The sequence below is a fragment of the Berghia stephanieae genome, chromosome 2, assembly GCF_034508935.2.
Source record: "Berghia stephanieae isolate SIO BIC M18660-M18661 chromosome 2, UCSD_Bste_1.3, whole genome shotgun sequence".
Classification (NCBI taxonomy): domain Eukaryota; kingdom Metazoa; phylum Mollusca; class Gastropoda; order Nudibranchia; family Aeolidiidae; genus Berghia; species Berghia stephanieae.
The window spans coordinates 101,633,036-101,660,707 of record NC_088361.1 but is presented as its reverse complement, the minus strand read 5'-3'; the positions used below and the strand labels follow the sequence as shown (position 1 = coordinate 101,660,707).

The 27,672-nt window shown below is 36.8% G+C and overlaps 2 protein-coding genes and 2 long non-coding RNA genes across 4 annotated transcripts; 3 read left to right on the top strand and 1 right to left on the bottom strand.

Moving 5' to 3' along the window:
* Positions 1-1,333: 1,333 nt before the first annotated feature.
* On the top strand, positions 1,334-8,211 carry LOC144966075 (uncharacterized). Its single transcript, XR_013644153.1, has 2 exons — positions 1,334-7,045; positions 7,603-8,211. It is a non-coding gene; the product is annotated as an uncharacterized LOC144966075 (long non-coding RNA).
* Positions 8,212-12,946: 4,735 nt separating this feature from the next.
* LOC144966072 (uncharacterized) lies at positions 12,947-21,793 on the bottom strand. The gene is made up of 4 exons (XM_078902119.1): positions 21,459-21,793; positions 19,799-20,029; positions 18,066-18,210; positions 12,947-16,672 (listed from the first exon to the last, which is right to left on the bottom strand). The coding sequence occupies exons 1-4, from the start codon at positions 21,728-21,730 to the stop codon at positions 16,232-16,234; spliced, it is 1,089 nt and encodes a 362-aa protein (XP_078758245.1). The 5' UTR covers positions 21,731-21,793; the 3' UTR covers positions 12,947-16,231.
* Positions 13,256-13,800, top strand: LOC144966074 (uncharacterized). Its single transcript, XR_013644152.1, has 2 exons — positions 13,256-13,369; positions 13,624-13,800. It is a non-coding gene; the product is annotated as an uncharacterized LOC144966074 (long non-coding RNA).
* On the top strand, positions 16,828-18,858 carry LOC144966073 (uncharacterized). Its single transcript, XM_078902120.1, has one exon. The coding sequence runs from the start codon at positions 16,828-16,830 to the stop codon at positions 17,377-17,379; it is 552 nt and encodes a 183-aa protein (XP_078758246.1). The 3' UTR covers positions 17,380-18,858.
* Positions 21,794-27,672: the final 5,879 nt, after the last annotated feature.

Here is a 27,672-nt window from a genome sequence, read left to right as displayed (position 1 = left end):
TTTAATAATTATGTGACCAGCCATCTCAAAACAGTGTTAAATCGGGACAAAATGTCTGTCCTAAGCTATATTTAAAGTCTAATTTATGGTAATTATATATTTGGATTAATTCCTCCAGATTGGAATTTTTAAACGAGACATTTTGAGTATTGATGTTTTAGCTGGCCATGAATACACCATCACATTGAATAACACCTCGCTGGTGGATGCTTTTTGACTTCACAACCATTGGTTTTAACAATTAGGATGTTTTATGTAAAAAAACAAACTGTAGGACCAAATCTTGGTTTGTTTTGGTGTCCAGCAAAAGTTTACCTATTTGTTTACATCCAAAAATATAGTTAATGGACTTGGAAGAAAATGTTGAAGTTTTACAATGTAGCAAAATTATTTTTCTACCTCAGATTAATTAGGAGCTAGCACATTGACTCATTGCATGGGACAATGCCTGCCGTCTTGAGGAAAAAGACTGTATGTTACTTGGTATGTGTAGCTACACAGCCTTCTATTACTTGGTATATGTAGCTACACAGTCTTCTTCCTTAACATAGCAGATGTGCACAGGTATGTTCATAAAGTAAAGTTGATTCACGTCCTGGACAGATTTTATCAATGCTTTTCATCGTAATTTATTTTCAAATGTGATTTTAAGTATCTGCCGATGTGCACTGCGAAAACATGAAAGATGTAAATACATGACTAAATGCCAGATAGACGATTTATAATGTATGTGTGGTCTGAGACGATGATATCGACGAGTTGATACATGATTTGTAGATGGAGGTAGAATGTGTATCAAGTTTGTGTAACTCTTTTATTGTGAATATCAATTGTAGGTCTGATAGCCGAATGCAATGATAGGCTTGATTTGACATAGACAACAGTTTGCTTTGGTTTGACAAGTATTTACATCACACCAATGAGCCCATAACAGTTTGGGTTATATGAGCTGCAAATAAGGACACGTTGATCAGTGCTTTCTATGATAATGATGATAGTCTGTGAGGAAACTAATGAATAAATTAATTTTTGGAGCTGTTCCATTTCTTGCTTAGAGTTTAACTTTTGAATAGGATAGGATGACTTAGCTGCAAGATTATTATTATTATTATTATTATTATTATTATTATTATTATTATTATTATTGTTATTATTATTATTATTATTATTATTATTATTATTATTATTAGTATTATTATTAGTATTATTATTATTATTATTATTATTATTATTATTATTATTATTATTATTATTATTTTATTATTATTATTATTATTATTATTATTATTATTATTATTATTATTATTATTATTATTATTATTATTGTTATTATTATTATTATTATTATTGTTATTTTATTTGTATATTTTGTTTTATATTTTATTTTATTTATTTAACAAAAAAGAATCAATATTACTTTAAGAGCGATTGTTAAAAGGATTATTTAAATTTAAATCCAATGTGTATGATAGACGCAAACATTCTCGTGTTGATGTTGTAGCTCATGGTATGTCTTTCCTGCCTATCAAGTGGTTTGTGGTGATGAGGTCACGTGACAGAGACTGTGACTATGACTATGAGAGGATTGACTGAAAATGAATGTGTCATCAAATGACTTTAAAAAATCAGAGTAAAACACACAAGAGGAAATGTTTCAGATTCAAGCCTTTTTGTCAGCCAAATACAAATGCTGATATAATACACTTAAAATCTTTTAGAATGTTTAAATTTATATCTTGTTGGCTGACAAAGTCATAAACAAAAATGAATAGTACATTTTCAAAAGAGAACAAAATACCAAACACGGAACATTTCAGGCTCAAAACCCTTCTTCAGCCAACAACAAACAAACAATAAATACATGACTAAATTCCAGATAGACAATTTATAAAGGTATGTATGGTCTGAGACGACGATATCGAGTTGATGTATGATTTGTAGATGGAGATGGAAAGTGTATCAAGTTTGTGTAACTCTTTTATTGTGAATATCAATGCCAGAATGAGCAGGGAAATGACGCATCATAATCAATACATGTGCTTGCTCAAAACCATTCACGTTTTTTTTTGTAAAATAATGTTTCATTTCTGCTTATTTATTTATTTGTTTATTTATGTATGCATTTATGTATTTTTTAAAAGCTATTTATTTGATTTACTACATTTGTACAATTTGTTTTAGCTTTTACTGCCTTTTTAATTTTTGATGAAATACAATCTGTTACAAGTGTTGTGAAAGAAAAACGTTTGTAGATGTAGATCACAAAACTTTACCTGGGTGGGGATCCTGACCTCCCATTGCGGGCAGGGAGGTACACACTGTGTCTTCTATCCCCTTATATCTGTTTTCCAGCATGCTTTCTGTCTTTGTCTTGGAATGAGATTACTTAGTTGTTTTTTTCCTGGCCCTGGTAGGAGTCCTGGCTGGGAGGGAAACAGTCAAATGCATAGTTATTGTTTTGGGAGATGATATTTTTTTCCTTGTAAATCATCTCTCTGTTATGTATTAGTATATTTGTTATTTTTAATGTATAATGTAAGCATTTGAGTGTGTTCCTATTTGTTGGATTTTGTTCTTGTGTCCGGATGGGACTTATAGGTGATCTCAAACTAAGTACTTTGATAGTGTGCTCTTGGAATCTACATCTGATCCCTATTTGTTCCCGGTTCCCCTATGTCTTACTTTCTCTTGGATGCTTCAATTGTAATTCTAGAACTTTTTACTATCCCATTTTCTTCCTTTTTACTGGTGCTGATATAACCTTAATGTGTTGCAAGCGCCGTAAAACCCTTAAAAACAATTTAAAAAAACAAAACTTTACTTTATATAATATGAGTTGTGATAATCTGACCAAGTCGTCTTGTCATGCGTTTGACTTGGCTTCTCTATTGACTCCTCTTACTAAACCCTTTATTTCTGGTGGGCTGGAATCTCTTGCTGTGTGTTCTACTCTCTATATCTTGAATTCATTTCCTTGACTGTGTCCTTGTCCTAATTCTGGTTTTACTTGATGATCCAATCCCCTTTGTCTTGAATGAGATGATTTGGGTTTTGTCTTGATCCTTGGCTGAGAGGGAAACGATGTAAGAAAGAATTTTGTGGAGATTTTATTTTTTCCTTTTGTAAATCGTCTCTCTATTATACTGCTGGATTTTTACATTTTTTTATTTCAGTATAGTCTACTATTTTGTAAGCATTTGAGTGTGTTCTTTTTTGTGGGAACTCCTCTGCTTGTGTCTGGATGGGAGTTTGGGGTGATCACAAAACTAAGAACTGGACAGTTTGCATTTGTAGTCGTCTCCCCTTTTCTATTTGGCCCTGTCCTTTCCTCTAACTTTTTCTGTAAATCTATCAGTTTTTGTTTTTTTCGGCTATCCTTATTCCTTCCTTTTTCCTAGTGTTGAAAGGACATTTAATTGTGGCTAGCAGAGTAAAACTGTAAACCAAAAACCATCAACAATGAAACGACTCCAGTCAAATGACAGGTAAACAAGGCATGAAGGCTAAAAGCAACGGTAGCGGGCAGGGAGGTACACACTGTGTCTTCTATCCCCTTATATCTGTTTTCCAACATGCTTTCTGTCTTTGTCTTGGAATGAGATTACTTAGTTTTTTTCCTGGCCCTGGTCGGAGTCCTGGCTGGGAGGGAAACAGTCAAATGCATAGTTATTGTTTTGGGAGATGATATTTTTTTCCTTGTAAATCATCTCTCTGTTATGTATTAGTATATTTGTTATTTTTTAATGTATAATGTAAGCATTTGAGTGTGTTCCTCTTTGTTGGATTTTGTTCTCGTGTCCGGATGAGACTTATAGGTGATCTCAAACTAAGTACATTAGTGATATGCTCTTGGAATCTACATCTGATCCCTATTTGTTCCCAGTTCCCCTATGTCTTACTTTCTCTTGGATGCTTCAAATGTAATTCTAGAACTTTTTACTATCCCATTTTCTTCCTTTTTACTGGCGCTGATATAACCTAAATGTGTTGCAAGCGCCGTAAAACCCTTAAAAACAAACAAAACATAAAAGCAACGGGATGACAAATAAGCGTATAGATTTTCAACATTATTTTGAACACCACTTAGTTACTTGTTTGTTATTATCAGATGCCTCGCTGATTAATTGACAAAAATGTTGTGAAATTTTGTTTTGATTGAAGGTGGTGTGATACGGGAAAATATGCTGGCTTGGAATTGTAACATCATGAGACAATTCTGTATAATGGTATTGCAGCTTGAGACAATTCTGTGTGATTTTTCAATTATCATTTAATAAATAATGTGAAATTGAATGTAAGATTCAATTTTATTACAAGAACAGATCAAATGAACATTTAGGGTGTCCCCTTTATCAACACTACAGATGAATGAGATATGTGGTAGTGCCACTACCATATCTCATTCATCTGTAGTGTTTCATTCATCCGGTTTTGTTGGTAAAGGGGAAACCCGAAACGTTCATTTGATCTGTTCTTGTAATAAAATTGAAGCTGACATTCAATTTGATATTAGTTATTTCTTTGAGCTTCGAGCAACAACATTGACAATGATCATTTAGGGGATTTATTATTTTCTTGTCTGTGCCTTTTTCGTGATGGAGTCTTATTATGAATCCTGGTTATTTACACCTTGTGTGTTATTTACACCTCGTGTGTTATTTACACCTCGTGTGACTTTGGAATCCATCATCCTATCCATTCAATAACAACTGCCTACACCGGATGTAGTGTCTCTTTTTGTTGTGTACCATCTTCCTTTTCTTAAGTGCTGAAATCTGAGTGGGGTTCCTGACCTCCCATAGTGGGCAGGGAAGTACTTACTACAGTGTCTTCTATCCCCCTAAAACTGTTTTCCAATTCCTTTCCTCCTTTGTTTTGGAATGAGATTACTTGGTTTTGTCCTGGACCTGTCCGGATACCCTTGCTGAGAGGGAAACAGTCAAATGAATAGTTAGTTTTGGGAGATGATGTTTTTTTCCTTGTAAATCATCTCTCTGTTATGCACTGTATTATGTTTTGTTTAATTTTATGATTTGTAAACATTTGAATATGTTCTTCTTAGTGGGGATCTGTGCTTGTGTCTTAATGAGACTTTTAGGTGATCACAAACTAAGTACTTTGATAGTGTGCTCTTGGAATCTACATCTGTTTCCTATTTGAACCAATTTCCCCTTTGTCCTACTTTTTCCTCAAGTCCTTTTAATTGTACATCTAGATTGTTTTTACTACCCAATTTTCTTCCCTTTTTACTGGCGCTGATGTGACCTGAATGTGTTTGAAGCGCCGTAAAACCCTTAAAAACAAAAACAAACCTAAGTGTAGAAATGACTGTACTTTTTGGGATGGGGTCTTTTGACCTCCAATGATGGGTGGAGAGGACACTCCTACTTTGTCCGCTACCCCCTATATCTTTTTTTCCTCTTTCCATGTTGCTCTCTCCTTTTTCTGGATTGAAGCCAGGATCTATAGTAGTGAGGGAGGTCGTCAAAGGTGCAGTTATTTTTTTATTTTTTTTTAAAGAGATGATATTTTCCCCCCTGTAAATCATCTCTCTGTTCTGTTTTGCACGTTTATACTTTTGAGCTTTGAATAAATTGTATGTTGTAACTGTTTGAGTCAATCCTAAGACATGGATCCATCAACACATTACACTGGATTACTTGAGCATTTTATTCTTTCCTTTTCAGTCCGTTTAAACAGATTTTTATTTTGATTTCAAGTTGGATTCCTTCCTTGTTGTTGTCTCCGATGGAGAGACTTGTGTGTTTATGCTCACGGTCCAATACTTTGTCATAGCAATTCGGTAGGTGGATGAGACCTCTTTCAGTTGTGCTGCCTGGGTGCAGGGAGGTACATACTGTGTCTTCTATCCCCCTATGTCTGTTTTCCAACATGCTTTCTGTCTTTGTCTTGGAATGAGATTACTTGGTTTTGTCCTGGCTCTGGCCGGATACCCTGGCCGGGAGGGAAACAGTCAAATATATAGTTAGTTTTGGGAGATGATATTTTTTTCCCTTGTAAATCATCTCTCTGTTATGCACTGATTTCTATCCAAAATTGGATTTGTTAAAAAATGTAGCCTATTGTATTTATCAGAAAAAATAGCCGTTAGTATTGATAAAGTGACGACTGTCTCTGGTCACTTTCCTTCTGCATGCAAGCTTGAGTATTATTATTACATGGATTCTATTTTTCTATTTTAAAACAAACCCCGAAAAACAGACATTTTCATGTAATTTGCTATAATTGTTTTCTGTACATTATTATTATCATTATTATTATTATTATTATTATTATTATTATTATTATTATTATTATTATTATTATTATTATTATTATTATTATTATTATTGTTACTATTATTATTATTACTATTATTATTATTATTAACATTATTGTTATTAATGCTGTCATGGTCACTGTCATCATCATCTGGGTGGGGTCTTTTGACCTCCCGCAATGGGCAGGAAGGTCACTTTTGCTGTGTCCTCTATCTCCCTAGACAGGAAGGTCACTGTTGCTGGGTGGGGTTCCTGACCTCCCATAGTGGGCAGGGGGGTACATACTGTGTCTTCTATCCCCTTATATCTGTTTTCCAACATGCTTTCTGTCTTTGTCTTGGCATGAGATTACTTGGTTTTGTCCTGGCCCTGGCCGGAGTCCTAGCTGAGAGGGAAACAGTCAAATGCATAGTTATTGTTTTGGGAGATGATATTTTTTTCCTTGTAAATCATCTCTCTGTTATGTATTATTATAATTGTTATTTTCAATGTATAATGTAAGCATTTGAGTGTATTCCTCTTTGTTGGATTTTGTGCTTGTGTCCGGATGAGACTTATAGGTGGTCTCAAACTAAGTACATCGGTGATATGCTCTTGGATTCTACATCTGATCCCTATTTGTTCCCAGTTCCCCTATGTCTTACTTTTTCTTGGGTGCTATATTTGTAATTCTAGAACTTTTTACTATCCCATTTACTTCGTTTTTACTGGTGCTGATATAACCTAAATGTGTTGCAAGCGCCGTCAAACCCTTAAAAAACAAGGTCTGGGTGGGGATCCTGACCTCCCATAGCGGGCAGGGGGGTACATACTGTGTCTTCTATCCCCCTATGTCTGTTTTCCAACATGCTTTCTGTCTTTGTCTTGGAATGAGATTACTTGGTTTTTTACCTGGCCCTGGTCAGAGTCCTGGCTGGGAGGGAAACAGTCAAATGCAAAGTTATTGTTTTGGGAGGTGATATTTTTTTCCTTGTAAATCATCTCTCTGTTATGCATTGTATTATGTTTAGTTTGCATGTTATATTATATAATTTGTAAACATTTGAGTGTATTCCTCTCAGTTGGGGCCTCTCCTTGTGTCTGGATGGACTTTTAGGTGATCTCAAACTAGGTACTTTGATGGTGTGCTCTTGGAATCTACATCTGTTCCCTATTTGAACCAATTCCCCTTTGTCTCACCTTTTCTTTTGTGCTTTAATTGTAATTCTAGAACTTTTTACTATCCCATTTTCTTCCTTTTTACTGGCGCTTATATGACCTTAATGTGTTGCAAGTGCCGTAAAATCCTTAAAAACAAAACAAAAACAAAACAAAAAACAAGGTCACTGTTGCTGTGTCCTATATCTCCCTAGGCAGGAAGGTCACATCATAATCATCATCATCATCATCATCATCATCATCATCATCATCATCATCACCGTCCAGATCATCTTTATAAGCAGCATTAATAGTATTATTATCAGCAGCAGCAATATCATCATCATCATCTCAAGCAACAGCAGAACAAATCTCATCTTCACCGTTGCTAATATCATCATCATCATCATCATCATGACCACCACTTCACCACTTCACCTCCATAATGAAAAAATAATAATTAAAAGGCAGAACTTTGTACATAAACTAAATTTCCCTCTGCCTACTTTCCACTGATTTTGTCTCCAATTCTTACAATCCGAGAAGAGTCGTTGAAAACTGTTCACCGATTGTATGGAACTTTGTCTAACAATCTAGTCTCAATATTTTACCAAAATGTTTCATTCTATTCTGTATAATTTCAACCCCTACCCCTTCCCTCAATGCAAACGATTAAAACTCATAATACTTAACTGGTACTTACTTCTCATTGGTTGCTACAATTGCTAGAACTGTGCATGGATTCATGAAGAAATACGAATAAAACATTTATCCAATGGCAGCCGTCAAAGAACAGCGTGTTTTTTTATTTTGTCATTTTGTACTTCCTTTTTAAAAACATGATTTGAATCAGTGTTCATTTTGTCAATTTATTGTTTTTTTAAACTGGTATAATTTGTGGTGTGTGGAAACCAAGCCCTCGTACACGCATAGCCTGTCACATAGGCCAAAACAGTCGTCACAAAATACAACTGGATGAGGTTCCTGACCTCCCATAGTGGGCAGGGTGGATGGGGATCCTGACCTCCGATAGTTGGCAGGGTGGCACTGACTGTCTTCTATCCCCCTATATCTGTGTGGGGTTCCTGACCTCCCATAGTGGGCAGGTTGGGTGGGGTTCCTGACCTCCCATAGTGGGCAGGGTGGCACTGACTGTGTCTTCTATCCCCCTATATTATAACTGGATGAGATTCCTGACCTCCCATAGTGGGCAGGGTGGATGAGATTCCTGACCTCCCATAGTGGGTGGGGTTCCTGACTTCCCATAGTGGGCAGGGTGGCACTGACTGTTCTATCCCCTTATAGCTGTTTTCCAATTAGCTTTTTGTCTTTGTCTTGGAATGAGATTACTTGGTTTTGTCCTGGCCCTGGTCGGAGTCCTTGGCTAGGAGGGATACAGTCGAATGCATTGTTATTGTTTTGGGAGATGATATTTTTTCCTTGTGAATCATCTCTCTGTTATGTATTAATATATTTGTTATTTTGAATGTATAATGTAAGCATCTGAGTGTATTCCTCTTTGTTGGATTTTGTGCTTGTGTCCGGATGAGACTTATGGGTGATCTCAAACTAATTACATTGGTGGTATGCTCTTGGATTCTACATCTGATCCCTATTTGTTCACAGTTCCCCTTTGTGTTACTTTTTCTTGGGTGCTTTAATAGTGATTCTAGAATTTGACTATCCCATTTTCTTCCTTTTTTACTGGCGCTGATATGACCTAAATGTGTTGCAAGTGCCGTAAAACCTTTAAAAACCAACAAAATCCATACAAGGAGTAGTCCACCAAATGGGAGTCCTTGTCACCAATAGTCGAACGTTTCCTTCAGCACAACTAACCACAGTTCACTTTCTTTTGGTGATCGTCATATTGTATCTGGCTGGGGTCCCTTGACCTCCCATGGTGGCCAGGAGGTCACCTGTGTCTTCTATCTCTCTATATCTGTTTTCCAACTTGCGTTTTGTCTTTGTCCTGGAATGGGATTGTTAGGTATTGTCCTGGCCCTTGTCGAAGTCCTTCACTGCGAGGGAAACAGTCAAATGTATAGTTAAAATTGTGGGAGATGATATTTTTGGTTTGTAAATCATTCCTCTGTTATGCACTGTATTAAATTTTTGTTCTACATATTTCTACATGGTTTGTAATCATTTGAATGTATTCCTCTTAGTGGCGACCTGTGCTTGTATCGGGATAAGACATTTAGGTGATCAAAACTAAGCACAATAAAAGTGTTTTCTTGGAATCTACATCTGTTTCCTATTGGAACCAATTTCCCCTTGTCTTACTTTTTCTAGGATACTTTAATTGTAATTCTAGAACTTTTGACTATCCCATTTCCTTCCTTTTTACTTGCGCTGATTTGACCTAAATGTGTTGCTAGCGCCGTAAATCCTTCAAAACAAAACAAAACAAAACAGAATAAGTCTCCTTGTATTATGATTGGATCTTTTGACCTCCTATGGATGTTTTCTTTCGCTCGGTGCCTCCTATCTCTGAGGATCCGCTTTCCGATTCCTGTTTTCTGTCTTTGTCTTGGAATGACATTACATGGTTTGTCCTGACTCGTTCCTGACCTCCCATAGTGGGCAGGGAGGTACATACTGTGTCTTCTATCCTGACCTCCCATAGTGGGCAGGGAGGTACATACTGTGTCTTCTATCTTGACCTCCCATAGTGGGCAGGGAGGTACATACTGTGTCTTCTATCCTGACCTCCCATAGTGGGCAGGGATGTACAATCTGTGTCTTCTATCCTGACCTCCCATAGTGGGCAGGGAGGTGCATACTGTGTCTTCTATCCTGACCTCCCATAGTGGGCAGGGAGGTACATAGTGTGTCTTCTATCCTGACCTCCCATAGTGGGCAGGGAGGTACATACTGTGTCTTCTATCCTGACCTCCCATAGTGGGCAGGGGGGTACATACTGTGTCTTCTATCCTGACGTCCCATAGTGGGCAGGGAGGTGCATACTGTGTCTTCTATCCTGACCTCCCATAGTGGGCAGGGAGGTACATACTGTGTCTTCTATCCTGACCTCCCATCGTGGGCAGGGAGGTGCATACTGTGTCTTCTATCCTGACCTCCCATAGTGGGCAGGGAGGTACATACTGTGTCTTCTATCCTGACCTCCCATAGTGGGCAGGGAGGTGCATACTGTGTCTTCTATCCTGACCTCCCATAGTGGACAGGGAGGTACATACTGTGTATTCTATCCTGACCTCCCATAGTGGGCAGGGAGGTACATACTGTGTCTTCTATCCTGACCTCCCATAGTGGGCAGGGAGGTATATAATAACAATAATAATTTAAAAAATCGAAAAATAAAACCAGAAAATAGAAGTTGCATTGTAGGTAAAATAATGTTATAGAAAAATGTGATGGACAGTCAGATGGCTCCGTAGCTCGGCGGACAAGTAGTCAGACTCTAACCTTGGAAGTACCGGGTTCGATTCCTATTGTTGACATTTTTAAATTTACTTTATTTTTGTTTGCTTTTTTTTCTCTCTCTCTTTTCTTTTCTTTTTTTTTTTTCAAAAACTTTTTATCATGTTTTTAAAAAAAACTTTGATTTTAATTTTCTAAAATTATTTATTTATTTGAGATCGGTATTTGTGTGCCATGTTTCTTTTTACTTTTGAATTATTGTTATTATTCTTTAATTTATTATCACTGTACATCGGTAATCACTAAGCAGCGTGCTAAACTACAATCTAAAACTATTTAAACCTCATGGACGTATGCAGCAACATTTTCATTAATTTACCATCACCGCCAACGGAGGTGCATAAAAACGGTGCATTTTTGTACAACTCCAACGGAGGTGCATAAAAACGCCACCATAATAATAATAATAATAATAATAATAATAATAATAATAATAATAGTAATAATAATAATAATAATAATAATAATAATAATAATAATAATAATAATAATAATAATAATAATAATAATAATAATAAGAAGAAGAAGAAGAAGAATAAGAAGAAGAAGAAGAAGAAGAATGATGATAATAATAATAATAGTAATAATAATAATAATAATAATGATGATGATGATGATGATGATGATGATGATGATGATGATGATGATGATGATGATGATGATGATGATGATGATAATAATAATAATAATAATAATAATAATAATAATAATAATAATAATAACAATCATGCGATTACAATGTAAAGTATTACAAAAGCGCGCCATTCCCTTTCCACATGTGTCGAAATTGTCAATATTATTATTATGCAATCAAATTGGTTCGCTAAAACGCAAGTTGAATAGGAGTGAAGAAAAACAAAATATAATATAAAGAATGAATTATCAACAAGACGTATTGAAGGGAACGAATATATACTTTTTTTTTTAATCTGGGAAGGGTTTCGGTCAATGCCTCATATTTATCAGATGAATCAAAATCACAGGTACCGTTACATCGCTGAGGCCTAGTCGACCACCACCTTCGTGCTCATCACTCTCACACTAGACTTTAGGTACATTGGAAATAATACTAAGTAACTCAACCTAAAAGAAAATTTTAAAACTTGAGCTTTTATATAATGCAATATCCACTAAACGTGCTCAAAGTGCTGTACAAAAGTTCCCTGACCAACAGCTACACGTAACATGTAAAACGAGGCATGAAGCCTGTTAGGCGATATTACACTTTTTTTCCGACAGAGACTACGCTGTTAATCTGTTAACGCCCAGTACTTATTTTACACCCGAGTACGGCGAGAGAATGTAAATAAAAAGTCTTTTCCAAGGACTCAACTATGCGCCGAGCGAGGCTCGAAACCAGGACCTTCCGATCCGAAAACGAGTGTCATACCACAAGACCAGATAGCCGCACGCAATGTTTTTTTCTATCCCAAATATCATGTCTAAAATCAGAATAGTGATTTTTATGGGACAGCGTGGCTCAGCGGTACGGTCTCTGCTTCGTACCCAAAAGGTACCGAGTTCGCCCACCCGCCACGCTGTGTGGCCTTGAGCAAGTCACCTCGCCCTAGCTCACTTTGCGGCGCTGCACTGCGGCTAACGCCTGGGTTATTCCAGTCTTCCCTTGGAATAGACGCTAAAGACAAATTTCCCAATGGGGATGAATAAAGGACATAGATTTTTGACCAATCAAAACACGAGATTCGTGACACACCCTCAAAGCCCTGACCCGGATATGACGCTCGGACATGGCTTAGCGGTTGTTTACAAACAATAGTAATGATTGTGTAGTCTTAGACTAAGTCTGATGCAGAATTCTTTAAATTAAAAAAAAGATGGGTAAAAAATGTCAATGGGGCCTTTGCGACAGCGACAGTCGATATCCAGAGAGATCGGGAGGCGTACGATTTTTTCCTTTTATCAAGCCGTGGATCGACAAATCTCGATGCAAGCGATGGATCAGGGCTTGCGCTCGCCCTCAAAATCAGCTGAATTTAGCGAAGATCAACAAGGACCGCTACATTTGTTCTAAGGTAAGTTGATATTCAACACAGTTTATATCAATCAGTATCATATGAAAATTGTTTTTTTTTTTTTGCTAGTCTGTTTTATTATTCTTACGTAAAACATCCTTTCTCTCTTTTCACTTTTCAAGTTGACTCGAGTTCACTGACTTGACTGAAAATCGAACGAATTTGTTCGATGGCACATGACGTCACTACTACAACTCCTGTTACATATTTAAAGACTTTTCTGGTTATTTTATTGGCTCATATTAGAGAAATATAATTAATTTATCTCTGGAGTTTGAAATGTATTAAAATTAATTTGAAAAATTAAAAAATATTGTTGTGTAAAATTCGATTCATTTCTGAGACTAGCTTTGCTTTCCGCCGCCATTTTAATTTTGTTTGTAAACAACCCTCTTCGACTCTGCACAAAACATGTCAAAAAACGTCAGTATTGACGAAATCTATGAAAATATTCATTTGGATGACTCCCGGCCGGTTGGTCTAAGTCTAGTTCTAATCAAATTCAACATTTAAGTTGAAGTAAATCGAACGATCTTAGAGTTAGAGAATGCTTTGTCTGAGCCGTTAATTTATTAAAGACAAGTAAATACGATGTTTAGCCGAGGTTTTCATTGACAGTAGATGTTATTCTTCTAACTAATACTAACAAGAAAACAGAGAAAATACATTTTTTTACTGAAGCTGTCAAGTCAAATAATTTCATTTTATCTTTCCAACTTAAATTGCAGCATTTCAAAGATGGTGAGCCTACTAAAAGATTCCCCGATCCTGAACTTGCTCAAACAAGTTATCGATTGGAAACTCAATATCCAAAGCCAAGAACAAAATTAACACCAAGCAAACGTCGGCTTCAACCTCTGAGGGTGGGGGATTCTGATCAAGGAATGGTATCACTATCAGGGTGAGTTTTTGACCGTTATCTCTTCTTTAATCATGTGGCTATGGGTTTTTAAATTCTCCATGTGTTTTCTTATTACTAATGACATTTGCTTCCTGAATTCAACAAATCAGCAAGTTCAGGTAAATGAGTTGAACCCTGTTTTACTGTTTGAAATTATCAAGGGTGATAGTGAGTGTTGATCAATTTTTTTTTGTCTGATCAGTTTGAACAAAAAATTTTCCACGACCCCCAAAATTGAGAATGGAAAAAAAAAGTAGTCTTTCAGAGCCATTGGACCAATGTAGCCAGATTTTATTACTCCAGTTTTTACAGTGCATGCCATCCTTCTGATGCTAGTGTATCACAAAGAAGATCTAGGCAAACTCGCATCATGGAGTAATAGGTGGTTGCTAAGATTTCACCCTGATAAGTGCAAACATATGCACATTGGAAACCTATATCCAGCTGAAAGCTTCAGAGATATCATCTAATGGGAAATGAACTTGAGTTGGTGGATGAAGAAAAAGATATTGGAGTTATCATCGATAATGATCTAAGCTTTGGAAAGCACATCGACGAGAATGTGAAAAAGGCAACTGCAATGTTTGCAACAATTCGCCGAATATTTCAATACCTAAATGAAGATACTTTCATTCCACTGTACAAAGCACTAGTGCGAACACACTTGGAATATGCCAGCTCAGTCTGGGCACCATTCAAAAGTAAACACATCAAGCTCATAGAAGGCGTCCAAAGAAGAGCTACCAAGCAGCTCCCGAGTATGAAAGGGATGACATACGAAGAGAGATTTAAAAAACTGAAATTACCAACACTAAGTTATAGAAGAATAAGAGGTGACATGATAGAAGTGTACAAAATGTTAAATGGAAAGTATGACCAAAAAGCTGGTAATCTACTTAAACCCTGGCCCGAGCACTCCCTGAGGACAGGAACAAGGGGCAACTCTAAGAAACTTTTCACACAAAGGGCCAGACTAGATGTGCGCAAGCATAATTTTGGTGTTAGAGTGGTTCAAGTGTGGAACAGTCTACCAGAGAAAGTTGTCAGTGCTAATACTAATTCACTTAACTCATTCAAGAACAGACTGGGTAGCTATTGGAAAAACCAAGAAATCTTCTATGATTACAAGGCTAGCATCACATTCTGTCTTCACGGTAATCTGCAACCGGAAGAAACAAAGATGACACCTGAGTCCAGCGAAGAGGATCATTGAGAACCTGTGCTGGAAATCATCTCCAAGTATCTCTAAGTAAAGTACTTTCCTCAAGACTCAAGACCTAACAGACCAGCCACCACTGTGTGATCAAGAGAAATGCTGGCCAGAATCGAACCAGTTCCCTTTGCATGTAAAGCGAGTGCTTTAACAACTGAGCTATCGGAACCACATGATTATATGTAAAAAAAAAAAAAGGACAGAACTGATTATTTTAACATGGAACGGATTGTGAGGATATAATATCATTGATGTTTGCTATTTTTTGTTTTTAATGGTTTTACAGCGCTTGCAACACATTTAGGTTATATCAGCGCCAGTAAAAAGGAAGAAAATGGGATAGTAAAGAGTTATAGAATTACAATTAAAGCATCCAAGAAAAAGTAAGACAAAGGGGAACTGGGAACAAATAGGGATCAGATGCAGGTTCCAAGAGCATACCATCAATGACAATGTACCTAGTTTGAGATTACCATTAAGTCTCATCGGGACACAAGCACGGACCCCACTAAGGGGAATATACTCAAATGCTTACATTATAAATTCAAAATAACAAATATAATAATACATAACAGAGAATTTACAAGGAACAAATCTCATCTCCCAAAACAACTATGCATTTGACTGTTTCCCTCCCAGCGAGGACTCAGGGTCAGGACAAAACCAAGTAATCTCATTCCAAGACAAAGACAGAATGCAAGTTGGAAAACAGATATACGGGATAGAAGACACCGTATGTACCTCCCTGCCCACTGTGGAAGGTCAGGAACCCCACCCAGGGAGTAAATTTAGCATTTATTTGCTTATTGTCCTCCGTATAGAGCTTTGAGATCTCGGGGTATGACATTCTGACTGTGAGTGAAATAAGTTGGAAAGCTCATTTTCTTATCATAAAACAAAAACTTGATCTTTTATATACAGCAATCTTAACTAAACATGCTCAAAACGCTTTACAGGTGGTCAATAGCAACATTTAAAAATGTAGGATGAGACACGACACTTGTTAGGCGATACACTTGTTAGGCGATATTACTTTTTTTTTTTGGACAGAGGCAACACTGTCAATGACCAGTTAATCATTTTACACCCACATAAGGTGAGAAAATGTGAGTAAAGAGCCTTTCCCAAGGGCTCAACTTTGCACCACTCGGGATGCGAACCCAGACCTTTTGGTCCAAAGATGAATGCCATACCTCCAGACCACATAACCGCACTTATAAAACTACCTGGATGGTAAACTTAAAAGATAGTAATAGCGCCTAATTGTTGTCATGTCTCTACATACTCCAAGTGGGATGTAAAGCTGCCTAGCAATCGGCTCATTTGATATGCCATAACTCGTTGGAGATGACGAAAACGGTTTTGAATCAAATATTGATTCCACAAATTTTGAATTAACAAGCTTTCTTCTTAAAATTAATCCAAATTGCGAAGAAGTAATTCGTTTTCGCCTCTCGGAGAACCATAGAGCACAGTGAGCCTGTTGTGCAGTTGAACGTTCCAGATTTTGGGCATCCGAAATGCTGATGGATACATCCTGCCACTCATGTCTGTATTTCTCAACGCTCTCAGGAGGGTCAAAATTTATCGGCCTTGGAAGTGCCAAATCCCAGCAACTGATATTAGTTTCCGATGGCACAGTCTTCTCACCAATGAGAGGAGCCTAGGAAATAAAAAAAGAAAGCATGAAAAGAATGAGAATATTTTTTAAAAATCAATGATTCAATATTCTTACCCAGATTAATTTCAGTTTGTTGATTCAGTCTCTGCTGGAAAACTAATTGCAAAAAAAAATTTCATTTTATTTCAGATTCTAACATGGCACTGTTAGCAGTGGTTGCAGAGAACGTATCCCTGAAAGAAGAAGTCTTTTTGCTCAAGCAACAACTCAAGGAGGCTAACAGACTTCATGCCCAAGAAATATTAAAGGGAGAGGAGCTTAAGAGGCTGCTGTTGTCAAAACCCCCCAAAACGGACGCAGATAAATGCAGTCACTCACGTCTGACCATTGAACACCTGCACCATCACGGACCGAAAGAAGCTATAAAGAGCTACACGGGTTTTGTGTATGAAGATTTTATAAAAATATTCACTTTCCTAGTACCAAACAATACAGAATTGCCATTCACCATAACAAAACAAATGAAAGCAACACATTGCTTGCCCATTGTAGATCAATTTTTACTAGTTATGATGAAATTGCGCCAAAATTACACTTTCTTGCATCTTGCCAATCTATTTAAAATATCAAAAAATGATGCAGGATGTCTATTTAGGGCATGGATCAACTACTTGTATTTCAGGCTTGGCAGTTTGCCAGTATGGCCTGATCGAGACACCATCAAGAATAACATGCCACAAAAATTTTAAAAAGATTTTCCGGACACACTGGTTATTCTTGATGGTACAGAAATAAAGACAAACAGACCCAAGGCCTTAAAAAATCAAAGCCTGTTGTATTCAGACTATAAGTCCTCAACTACGTTGAAAGCTCTTGTGGGAGTGGAGCCTTCTGGGGCATTTACTTTTGTGAGTATGTTGTTTTCAGGCTCCATCTCTGACAAGGAGATCACAACGAGGAGTGGTCTGCTAGTCCTATTGCAGAAATTAATTAAAACCAATATGGTCAAACTGGGAGATGGGGTAATGGTGGACAAGGGCTTCACAATTCAAAGTGAGGTTGAGAAATTGGGCCTTAGACTCTGGATTCCCCCATTTGTCTCTGGAGGCACCCAGATGACAGCATCAGAGGTCTCTAAGACAAAAAAAATTGCCAGACACAGAATTGTCGTTGAAAATGCAATAGGTAGAGCCAAGAAATTTAAAATTATTAATGATAAAGTTGACCTAAGTATGTTCACTTCAATTAATCAAATCTTTTCAGTTTGTTGTCTCCTTACGAACTTTATGCCCCCACTATTACGTGCATCATAAACATACTGATTGTCCTTTCAATGACTTTGTGATTATCTTAATATTAATAAGTATAAAAGAGAAAACAACATGATAAAATAAATGCAATATTCATGATATATTTAAATTGACCAAGAACTCACCTGATGGGAGAGTAGACTGCCAATATAGAATTCATCATTGGCATCATTGTTAGTCACCTCCTCCACCAAATATCCAAAGGGGCGATTTTCAAATGCTTGCTTCAAATATTCTCTGTCCGATGCCAGAGCTGGTTTCTTGCATTTCCTAGAGTGATGATAGACAAAATACAAGCAACTGAATAGATCTATGTCATTTTTCTCTCCTCTCTTTTAATTTACATAAAGATAAATGGGTGTCTATCAAATCAGTATGTTCTAGGTTGCAGCTTTAAACTTCACTATCTGTTCCATAGAGCTTTCAGAAGTAAAAAAAAAAGAAGAGCATATATATGACACTCGCCTTAAGATTAGAACTTCCAAACCTGTCCTCAAGTTACAAGGAGCGTATAGTTGAGTCCTTGGAAAAGACTCTTTACTCACATTCTCTCACCGTACTCAGTTGTAAAATGAGTATCTGGCAGTTAACAGCATGGTCTCTGTCTGAAAAAAAATGTAATAACGCCTAACAGGTGTCATGTCTCATCCAACATGTTAAGTGTTGCTGTTACTGTTGGCTAGGAACCCCATGTCGAGCACTTTTGACTTTGAGCATGTTTAGTGGACATTGCGCTATATAAAAGCTCAAGTCACTGAACAATATATAGGATTGCATTATATTTTTTAATCATGAAGGCCTAACAGCTTCTGTTTATCCAATATAAACGACTTATCACCAGTTGTATATTAAAATTTCAGAGAATCTACAGTTTATGACCACATGTATATTTATTTGAAATAAATTTACCTATTTCAATTTCTCTTGTTTTATTGCTATAAAAATACTTTTATTGCAAATGAATTGTTCCAAAATGACCAAGAAAGGAATTAAAAGCAAGTTGCCCACCATAATTTGGATTGATATTATTATCTTTATCAGATACAATCACATCAAAAACTTAAATGGCAGAGCGATCGTCTACCAAAGCAGCAAAGATCCCAGGTTGTGTCGAGGTAGTTTTAGTTTTTTAACCATGTCCATCCTATGGTGACAGGATAGCTGGGTCTCCTAGATGGATGGAAAGCATCCCTACATTATTTTTGTTTAATGCTTCGGAAACCGAAGTGAATCCCAGCTATATATATATATGCATGATACTTACAAACAAAATTTAGAATCTTGCAAACCAACCAATTTTCCCTAGCTGGATGGGTTTTATGGCCTCCCATGGTGTTACTGTATTTTCTATCCCCCTAATCCCTTTCCATGTCGCTCTCCATCTTTGTTTTAGATTAAATTTTCTCATATTGATATATCTCCCCCTCGTCCTGGCAGGGACGCTTAGTTGACAAGGAGATGATCAAATGTATAAAACCTTTTTTAGATGCTATCTCTCCCTGTAGGTATATCATCTCTCTGTTATGAAAATTTATAGTTATTAGTTTTGTATATATGTCAACATTTGAGCACATCCTTCATTGCAGTATCCTTTGCTTGAGTGGGACTTTTAACAATGCCAAAATAGGCACATCGGTATATTGTACATGGGAACTTCTGTTCCCCCTTCGAACCATATCCCTTTGTCTTGCTTTTCCTTTGATGCTTTCACCTTCAGATCTACAACTTCTCCCCCTGTCACCTGGCAGTCAAATGATTTAATAGTGTCGCAAGCACTGTAGACCCCCTAAAAACAAACCCTCTACCCTTGTAACAATGCAGATTGTTTTGTCCCAGTGATTTGAATGCATTTTATTACCTGTTGTCTTCAAAAGTTGCCATGACTGGTCGCCGCTTTAAATTCCTACGGGGTTTGGCAATAATCATTGAAGTGATGGGCTCAGGATCAATTCTTGCGCCACGAGGTTTATTCCACTGCTGCGGAAGGCTTGTGCAGCTTGGATCTGCAGGTATATCTTGTAATCCAGCTTGCTGCCAGTTCTGAAGTGTGAATATTACCGCAACCACATGGGAACATTCACCAGATATGCTGCAAGTAAAATTTAAAAAGAAATGAAAACAACACTTGTTTGTAAAACCTACTCGGAATGAAAATTATATCAATTTAGATGATGAGTTATATTATTTTTTAAATGTTGTATAGGATGGCTAACCCCCTTTTTAAGGGGAATTAATAAATATGCCAAATCGAGCTAATGGATCACGCTTGACAAAAGGTAGTCAAGGTAAAATTCACTCTCGAAAGTGAATTTAAAGTTAAAATAATCGAAAATATATTAAATTTATATAACCTCTCTACAATAAATCAATAAACTACATTCACTTTCCTCAATTAAAAATTAATCTAATCCAAGTCTCATATTTATGTGGTGGTAACGTGGTATGACACTCGCTTTTGGATTGGAAGGTCCTGGATTTGAGCCTCGCTCAGCGCATAGTTGAGTCCTTGGAAAAGGCTCTTTACTCACATCCTCTCACCGTATTCAGGTGTAAAATGAGTACTTTGCTATTAACAGCGTTGTCCCTGACCCAAACAAAAAATGTAATATCGTCTTCTAACAGGCATCATGTCCTGTCCTAAATGTTAATTGTTGCTGTTATAGTGGAAAGAACTTTAGAGAAAACCAAAATTCCTCAACTGGGCATCAAATCATAGTCATTGAATACACTAAAGATGATAATAATAATAATAATAATAATTATTATTATTATTATGATGATGATGATGATATGATTATAATAAGAATGATAACAATAGTAATAGATATTTGTGAGACTAAATTAATAATGCAAGAAATGATGGAATTGATGTAAAAATGAAAAGCTTTTCCATCAATTTGGCAGTCATAACTGAGAGAGGCAACTTAATGTGATGCAAATTAAAATTATTTTAAATTTATAAAAATAGACTAGTCATCATGAACTAGTACTAGCTATCTAGTACTACTAGTAATTCTGACAATCATGTACCGGTGATTTAAAAAAAAAAAAATGAATAAGGGCACTTAAGTCTGTTTATTTCTATCCAAAAAAAAAAACAAGATAGATATTCCCATTTTAATAATCAGATTGTTGAGCCAGTGCAAACAACAGGGGCACATGATAGTGACTCTTTTGTTCTCCCTACTTTTACTTACGATCGCTTAACTCCCTCCCTCCCCCCCCCCCCCCCCCTTTTTTTTTTTTTTATGTGTAGTGACGCTTTCTTCAATACTGAATTCATGAAGACTAAGATGAAAATAACATAACGTCACCTAACAAAACATTTCTTCATTGAAATTGAAATTAATCTTGTTTCCCAACCCACATGACTGACTGGTGACTGGTGAGATGACTGCGTCGTGATAATTTACACAGTGACACAGTACAGAAGAGGACGATGCATAGAAAACTAGAAATCGATTGTAACTTTAAACAGTAGTTTTTTAAATGAAACTCAGATAAAATTGAACGCTTACCCTGCTTTGCATGAGCAGTAGGCATCCACTGCCTTCTTTTCCTTAATTTCAAAGCTCACGTCGTGAGGCTTCTCGCTCTTCCGTTGGCTTCGGTAAACAGAGGCAAAAACATCAAAAACTTCACTCGCCTTTTTCAATATCTTTACATTATTTACATACTTTTCTAGACAAAAAGCTTCCGCTCTTGTTTTTTGTCGGGATGTCAATTGAAATGGTAAATAATTTTGAGAAATATCCTTAGGGAGCTCGCTGAGTTGTGCATTGACTGCCATCGTGGTAGTGTAAGATAAAGAAAGAAACCGGAATGAATGTCCGAATCCGGCTCGTGACCTTGGTAAAATGGGGCTCAAGGTCAAGAGGCCAGGGTTGCCAGATTATTTTTCAACAAAATGCCAGGGGAAGACTCAAAAAATGCCAAAACACTAAAAAAAATGCCAAAGTCTGTTGACTCCCACCCCCACTAAGAAAACTACTCACTTTTGATAGACAATTTACTATCCTATCCTGGTGGCTTGCGTGTTTTCTTTTCTTTTTTTTTTTTTTGAATTATACTAAATTTCCTGTTGGGGTAATTTTTTTACCTACTGACTACTAAGTGGAGTGCTAAACCACTACACCACGGTTGGATTTTAAGAATGAAAAAGAAATACATTAACATGACGCGTTTAGAAATAATTAAGAAAAGGTGTCATTTGAAGTATAATATACAAGAAAAGAAAATGCCAAATGAAAATGCCAAATGCCAAATGATTTTTTAAAATGCCAAACGGTTTTTAAAAATGCCAGATTTTTGGAATCTGGCATTTAAAATGCCAAACTGGCAACCCTGCAAGAGGCGCGGTTAATTCCCTTGCACTACCGGTTTTATTATTTAAAAAAATGTATTTATTTATTTATTTATTTATTTATTTATTTATTTATTTAACAATATGAGTATAATTTGTATCAGAAAAATGTTGATGATGATGGGGGTAAACGTAACTAAACTCAAATACCAAGATATTCGGTGTTAACCCTCTTCCGCACTAGGACAGGACTGTCCTGGGACAGTCCTGTCCCAAATCTGTAACATATAGAATTTAGAGAAATCTTCCGCACCTATTGGGACGGGACAAAACAGTCTCGTTGTGTCCCAAGCCGTTGTGAAATGCTACAAAATCAACGGGACAGGACTGTCCCAGTCCCGTGTTCATATCGTTTGTGATAGTAGAAAAATATAGCAGCCTTCCGCACTAGGACAAAAAAGTCCCAGACTTGGCGGCGCCGTGTCAAAATTGAAATGTCTGTCTTTATTTTCTGCATCCCTACTACTACTACTACTACTACTACTACTACTACTACTACTACTACTACTACTACTACTACTACTACTACTACTACTACTACTACTACTACTACTACTACTACTACTACTACTACTACTACTACTACTACTACTACTACTACTACTACTACTATTATTTCTACTGTTGCTTCTGCTGCGGCTAATGCCACTAATATATTAATACCTACATCCCTTATATTTTAGATTTATTTCCAATTCCATTGTATTTATTTTCCAACAATAGTCCACACTTTATTTTAGTTCACTTTCTATACTGCATTACACAGTTCCTTCCCGCCTCCCCTTCTTTTGACATAATTAAGTACGCACCTTTTATAAATTTCTATTGCTCTGTTTTAATTCGCGCTTCCTCACAAAGTAGCATACAATTTCCTGCCCATCAATGTTTTTGTTTATGCATCTTAACAACGCAACTACCACATTATCTCATTCGTCTGTAGTTTTTAATTCATCATGTGTTGTTGATGAAGGGGAAACCCGAAACGTCCATTTTATCTGTTTTCGTATATTAAACTGAAGCTTACATTCAATTTCACAGTTATAATTTATTTATTTATTTCAATTATGAATATAAAAAAGCAAGAACAATTCAAAAAATAATTATATGTGATGAAACCACGTACAGAAGGCATAGCAACATAAATATTTTCGGCAATTTAAAAAGGTATGTTTATAAATATAATTTAAGAAGTGTCACACTTTGTGACAGCAGTAACGTGTCTAAAACCGGTCGCACATCTATTCGGTAACTTGTGGGATCAATTATCTTTATCGTTATTTATTTCGGGAATTCTCAATGAAAATAGTTTTAAGTAAGTCCTTCTGAGCCACTTGGACTCATTGTAAAACAAATTAAGTCCTTTAGAGCCTTGTAGCCAATGGTGCAGGAGTTATTCCGGTTTCAATAGCGTGAAGCGGACAATTAACGTATTTGTTTGAAAACCTTTGAACAGGACGCTAGTCTGAAGTCTATGCTTCGGTCGGAATCGAACACAGAACCTCTGAGTCCAGAGTACAACGCGCTAACCATGGGCCATCTTGCCTCCTAAGCTTATAAATCCGGAACTTATCCATGTTTCTGTGGCGTTGAGCAGACAGATAACAGTTTAAACTTTTAAAAAAATAAAATTCCCTTTTTCATCCCATAGGGGAAATTTTTCTCGAGGGTCTATTCCAAGGGAAGACTGGAATAACCCAGGCGTAATGCAGCGCCGAAAATTTAGCTAGGACGAGGTATAACCCAGGCGTCAACCGCAGTGCAGCGCCGCAAATTGAGCTAAGCGAGGTGACTTACTCAACTGATGCCTTTCGGGTACGAAGCATGCTGACTTTCCATTATCCTCTTGAATGATGCTAGTCCGTCAAAGATTACTTTCATCAGCGAACTGGTACTCATTTGCACCTGGGTAAAATGAGGTGATTCCAAGAAAGTCATTTTAAGATAAGATCGGAGATCACCATAGAGTCTACGGAATTGACCCTTGAGCAATCTTTGGGTCATTAAAGGATGCACCCAATATTGTTTTCTCTTTCAATTTGTCTTTTTTTTCCCACGTAGTAAAGCACAGAAATATGCAACCTCTATTTCATCCATTACTACTACTACAACTACTACTACTACTACTACTACTACTACTACTACTACTACTAGTAGTAGTAGTAGTAGTAGTAGTAGTAGTAGTAGTAGTAGTAGTAGTTGTTGTTGTTGTTGTAGATGTAGTAGTCATAATAATAACAATAGTAGTAGTAGTAGTAGTAGTAGTAGTAGTAGTAGTAGTAGTAGTAGTAGTAGGAGTAGAGTAGTAGTAGTAGTATGTAGTGTAGTAGTAGTAGTAGTAGATAGTAGTAGTAGTAGTAGTAGTATAGTAGTAGTAGTAGTAGTAGTAGTTAGTAGAAAGTAGTAGTAGTATAGTAGTAGTGTAGTGGTAGTATGTAGTAGTAGTAGTAGTAGTAGTAGTAGTAGTAGTAGTAGTAGTAGTAGTAGTAGTAGTAGTAGTGGTAGTAGTAGTAGCAGTAGTAGTAGCAATAATATTACTCTTGCTATAAGAATATTTCATGATTATATAAATCTTATGTAAACAAATCCCTTGTACAGTGTAAAAAAATCATTATCGCCATGTCGTATCTTATGTTGATTCATAAAATGTGAATTATTAGAGTTGCAATTGCCTACAAATAAACTTTTGAATCTTGTAAAAAAAAAAAAATAATGCATTCGCGCAGGTGTGTCCTGGGACAGTCCTGTCCTAGTGCGGAACCCCCTTGAATAGAAGTTTTCTCCAGTGGGACAGGACAAATTTGTCCCGGGACAGTTTTGTCCTATTGCGGAAGGAGTCTTAGGCTTGAGTGAGGTAAAGGTCAAAGGGTATGAACTATTTTAGGAATGGCATTTATTAACAAATTAACTCCTGTACTCTGAAAAAATATGTATCTAAGAATGTGGTCAAAAGCTCGGCAAAAATTCTCAAAACTTTTTGCTAAAATGAGGGTAAGTTAAATTGATTGATATTTGAAGGACGAGTTTTCTGGCCAAATGTTTCAATGTGTGTTATTCTTGAGTTAGTTTCTTTTAAATTGACAACAGCACGTCTGGTTCCCTTTGAGGAAGTAGATCGTAAGGAGGGTTTTCCTGATTCTAATCAGGAAATAAAATGGTCTGTCACGTGATCTGGGTGGGAACCACGGGTAAACCAGTGTAGATAAATGTCACTCCATAATGGAATTAAAAGGATTTGGATGGAAAATGTCGAAATAACTTGACAAGAAAGAAATTATGGCTCGATGGCTTAGCATTTCGGCTTTTCGACTTCGCACAAAGTCAAGCAATGTTATGCATGGCCAGCAGTCGGATGGGTGACACTGATCGTTGAAAATTCTGACCCCGACGTCCTGTTCTTGGGTAGAGCAATTAACACACATATTTGCATTACCCTATTTGACTCAGGTGAGAATGAGTACCAGGGCAGTGGCGGATATTGTTAAGACTGTTCGTCTAGAAAGGTAACAACAAGAAATGATGTGAGTAGGAAAGTGCCAGACGACAACAGAGATAAAAAACGTCGAGTCGGCGATGGGGGCTCGAACCCGTGACCTTAATGGTATGAGATCGGGGAGATCGTGACTCTATTGTGACCCAAAAAAAATCGCTTCAAATTCTAGTCTATCGAGAACCACTTCTCCACGACTTCTTGAGGTCACGGGTTCAACACACAGAAACGCGGAGAAGTTAGTTGGCCAGCATTTAAACTTAATGGCCAATATTCTCAACACAAACATGTAACACAGAAACGATTGAGACATTGAGTATGCTCCAGTATTTGGGGTGAATAAAAATCTAGTCTCGAAAGGACGCTCAACAGCTGATTGGAATTGTGCCGACTGTATGATCCCCATCTGCCAGCTCAAAAAATGCCGCTAAATGTTAACCTAAAAATCCCAAGAATGGGCTAAATGTTATCCTAAAAATCCCAAGAATGGGCTAAATGTTATCCTAAAAATCCAAAAAATGGGCTAAATGTTATCCTAAAAATCCCAAGAATGGGCTAAATGTTATCCTAAAAATCCCAAGAATGGGCTAAATGTTATCCTAAAAATCCCAAGAATGGGCTAAATGTTACCCTAAATACCTTAAGAATGGGCTAAATGCTAACTTAAAAACGCCAAGAATGGGATGCGAGATGTTAAAACCCTAACCCCCCCCCCCCCCCCCCTTCGACACACACACAGACACACACACACACACACACACTGGGTTCTGTAAAACTAGCGTCCCTTACAGGTAGGAGACATACGAAACACAAGAGTCAAAACTGGAGTGGAACTCCAAACCTCCTGGTCCGTCGGGGCCACATAGACCCAGACACTTAGTCGCACAGATGCGCACAATCACCCCCCCCCCCCCCCCCCAACCCAAGTGAAACAGATGGTTTGCCGCCATCTAGGCGTATATACGGCTCTTCTCCCAAAGGCCAAAAAATGACAGTGGTGCCATAGAATTAAAGGTTATGTCAAATTGCTGGAGATTTTCTGCTCTTTAAAAAAGAGCTCTTATATGGCGCATTATCCACTAAATGTGCTCAAAGCGCTTTACAAACCAACACGTTATTAAAGTTTGGTCAGAAACTCGCCCTTCAACTACCAATCGATAAAAAGGAATCTCATCTTGGCAACAATTCTCAAACTTGGGACTTCCTTAAATATTTAATGAAGTCCCAGGTTTGAGAGCTTTTAACAAGATGAAGGTCATTTTAATCGACTGATATTTGAAGGTTGAGTTTCTGGCCAAATTTGTAAAAACGTGTTTTTTTTTCGTAGGCCAAAATTAGAATAATAATGAAAAAATGATATAACGTAACAAGATGACGTGCATTGTTTATGATATTTATTCATTATAAAACAAAGCAATAATAATTATTATATACAGTTTTTTTTTGTTAAAGAGGCTGATTTATGATAATCTCTATAAACCATCGATATCACTAAGAACGGTTTCATGCATCAATATAATATGCTTATCACAATGTAATAAATGAATAATGAATATATTATAGAATGGGATAGCGTGGCTCAGCGGTATGGTCTTTGCTTCGTACCTGAAAGGTATCGAGTTCGACTACTTGTCGTGCTGTATGGCCTTGAGTAAGTGACCTAGCCCTAGCTCACTTTGTGGCGTTGAACTGCGGCTGATGCCTGGGTTATTCCAGTCTTCCCTTGGAATAGACAAGAAAGAAAAAAATTCCCCTTAGGGATGAATAAAGGGAATTTATGTTTTATTTTTATTTTTTTTACATTTTTATTTTTACTACTGTTTTGTCTTTGATTTAGCCTATTTCCATTATCAATGAACGAAGTTGTTGACGTCACACAGTT

Bases quoted from the DNA above. Each gene is read 5' to 3' on its own strand.
- LOC144966073 (XM_078902120.1), top strand. From the start codon at position 16,828: ATGGCACTGTTAGCAGTGGTTGCAGAGAACGTATCCCTGAAAGAAGAA.
- LOC144966072 (XM_078902119.1), bottom strand. From the start codon at position 21,730: ATGGCAGTCAATGCACAACTCAGCGAGCTCCCTAAGGATATTTCTCAA. The intron at 20,030-21,458 runs GTAAGCGTTCAA...TTTTACTTGCAG, and splicing joins TACTGCTCATGCAAAGCAGG to CATATCTGGTGAATGTTCCC. The intron at 16,673-18,065 runs GTGAGTTCTTGG...TTTATTTCCTAG, and splicing joins GCAGTCTACTCTCCCATCAG to GCTCCTCTCATTGGTGAGAA.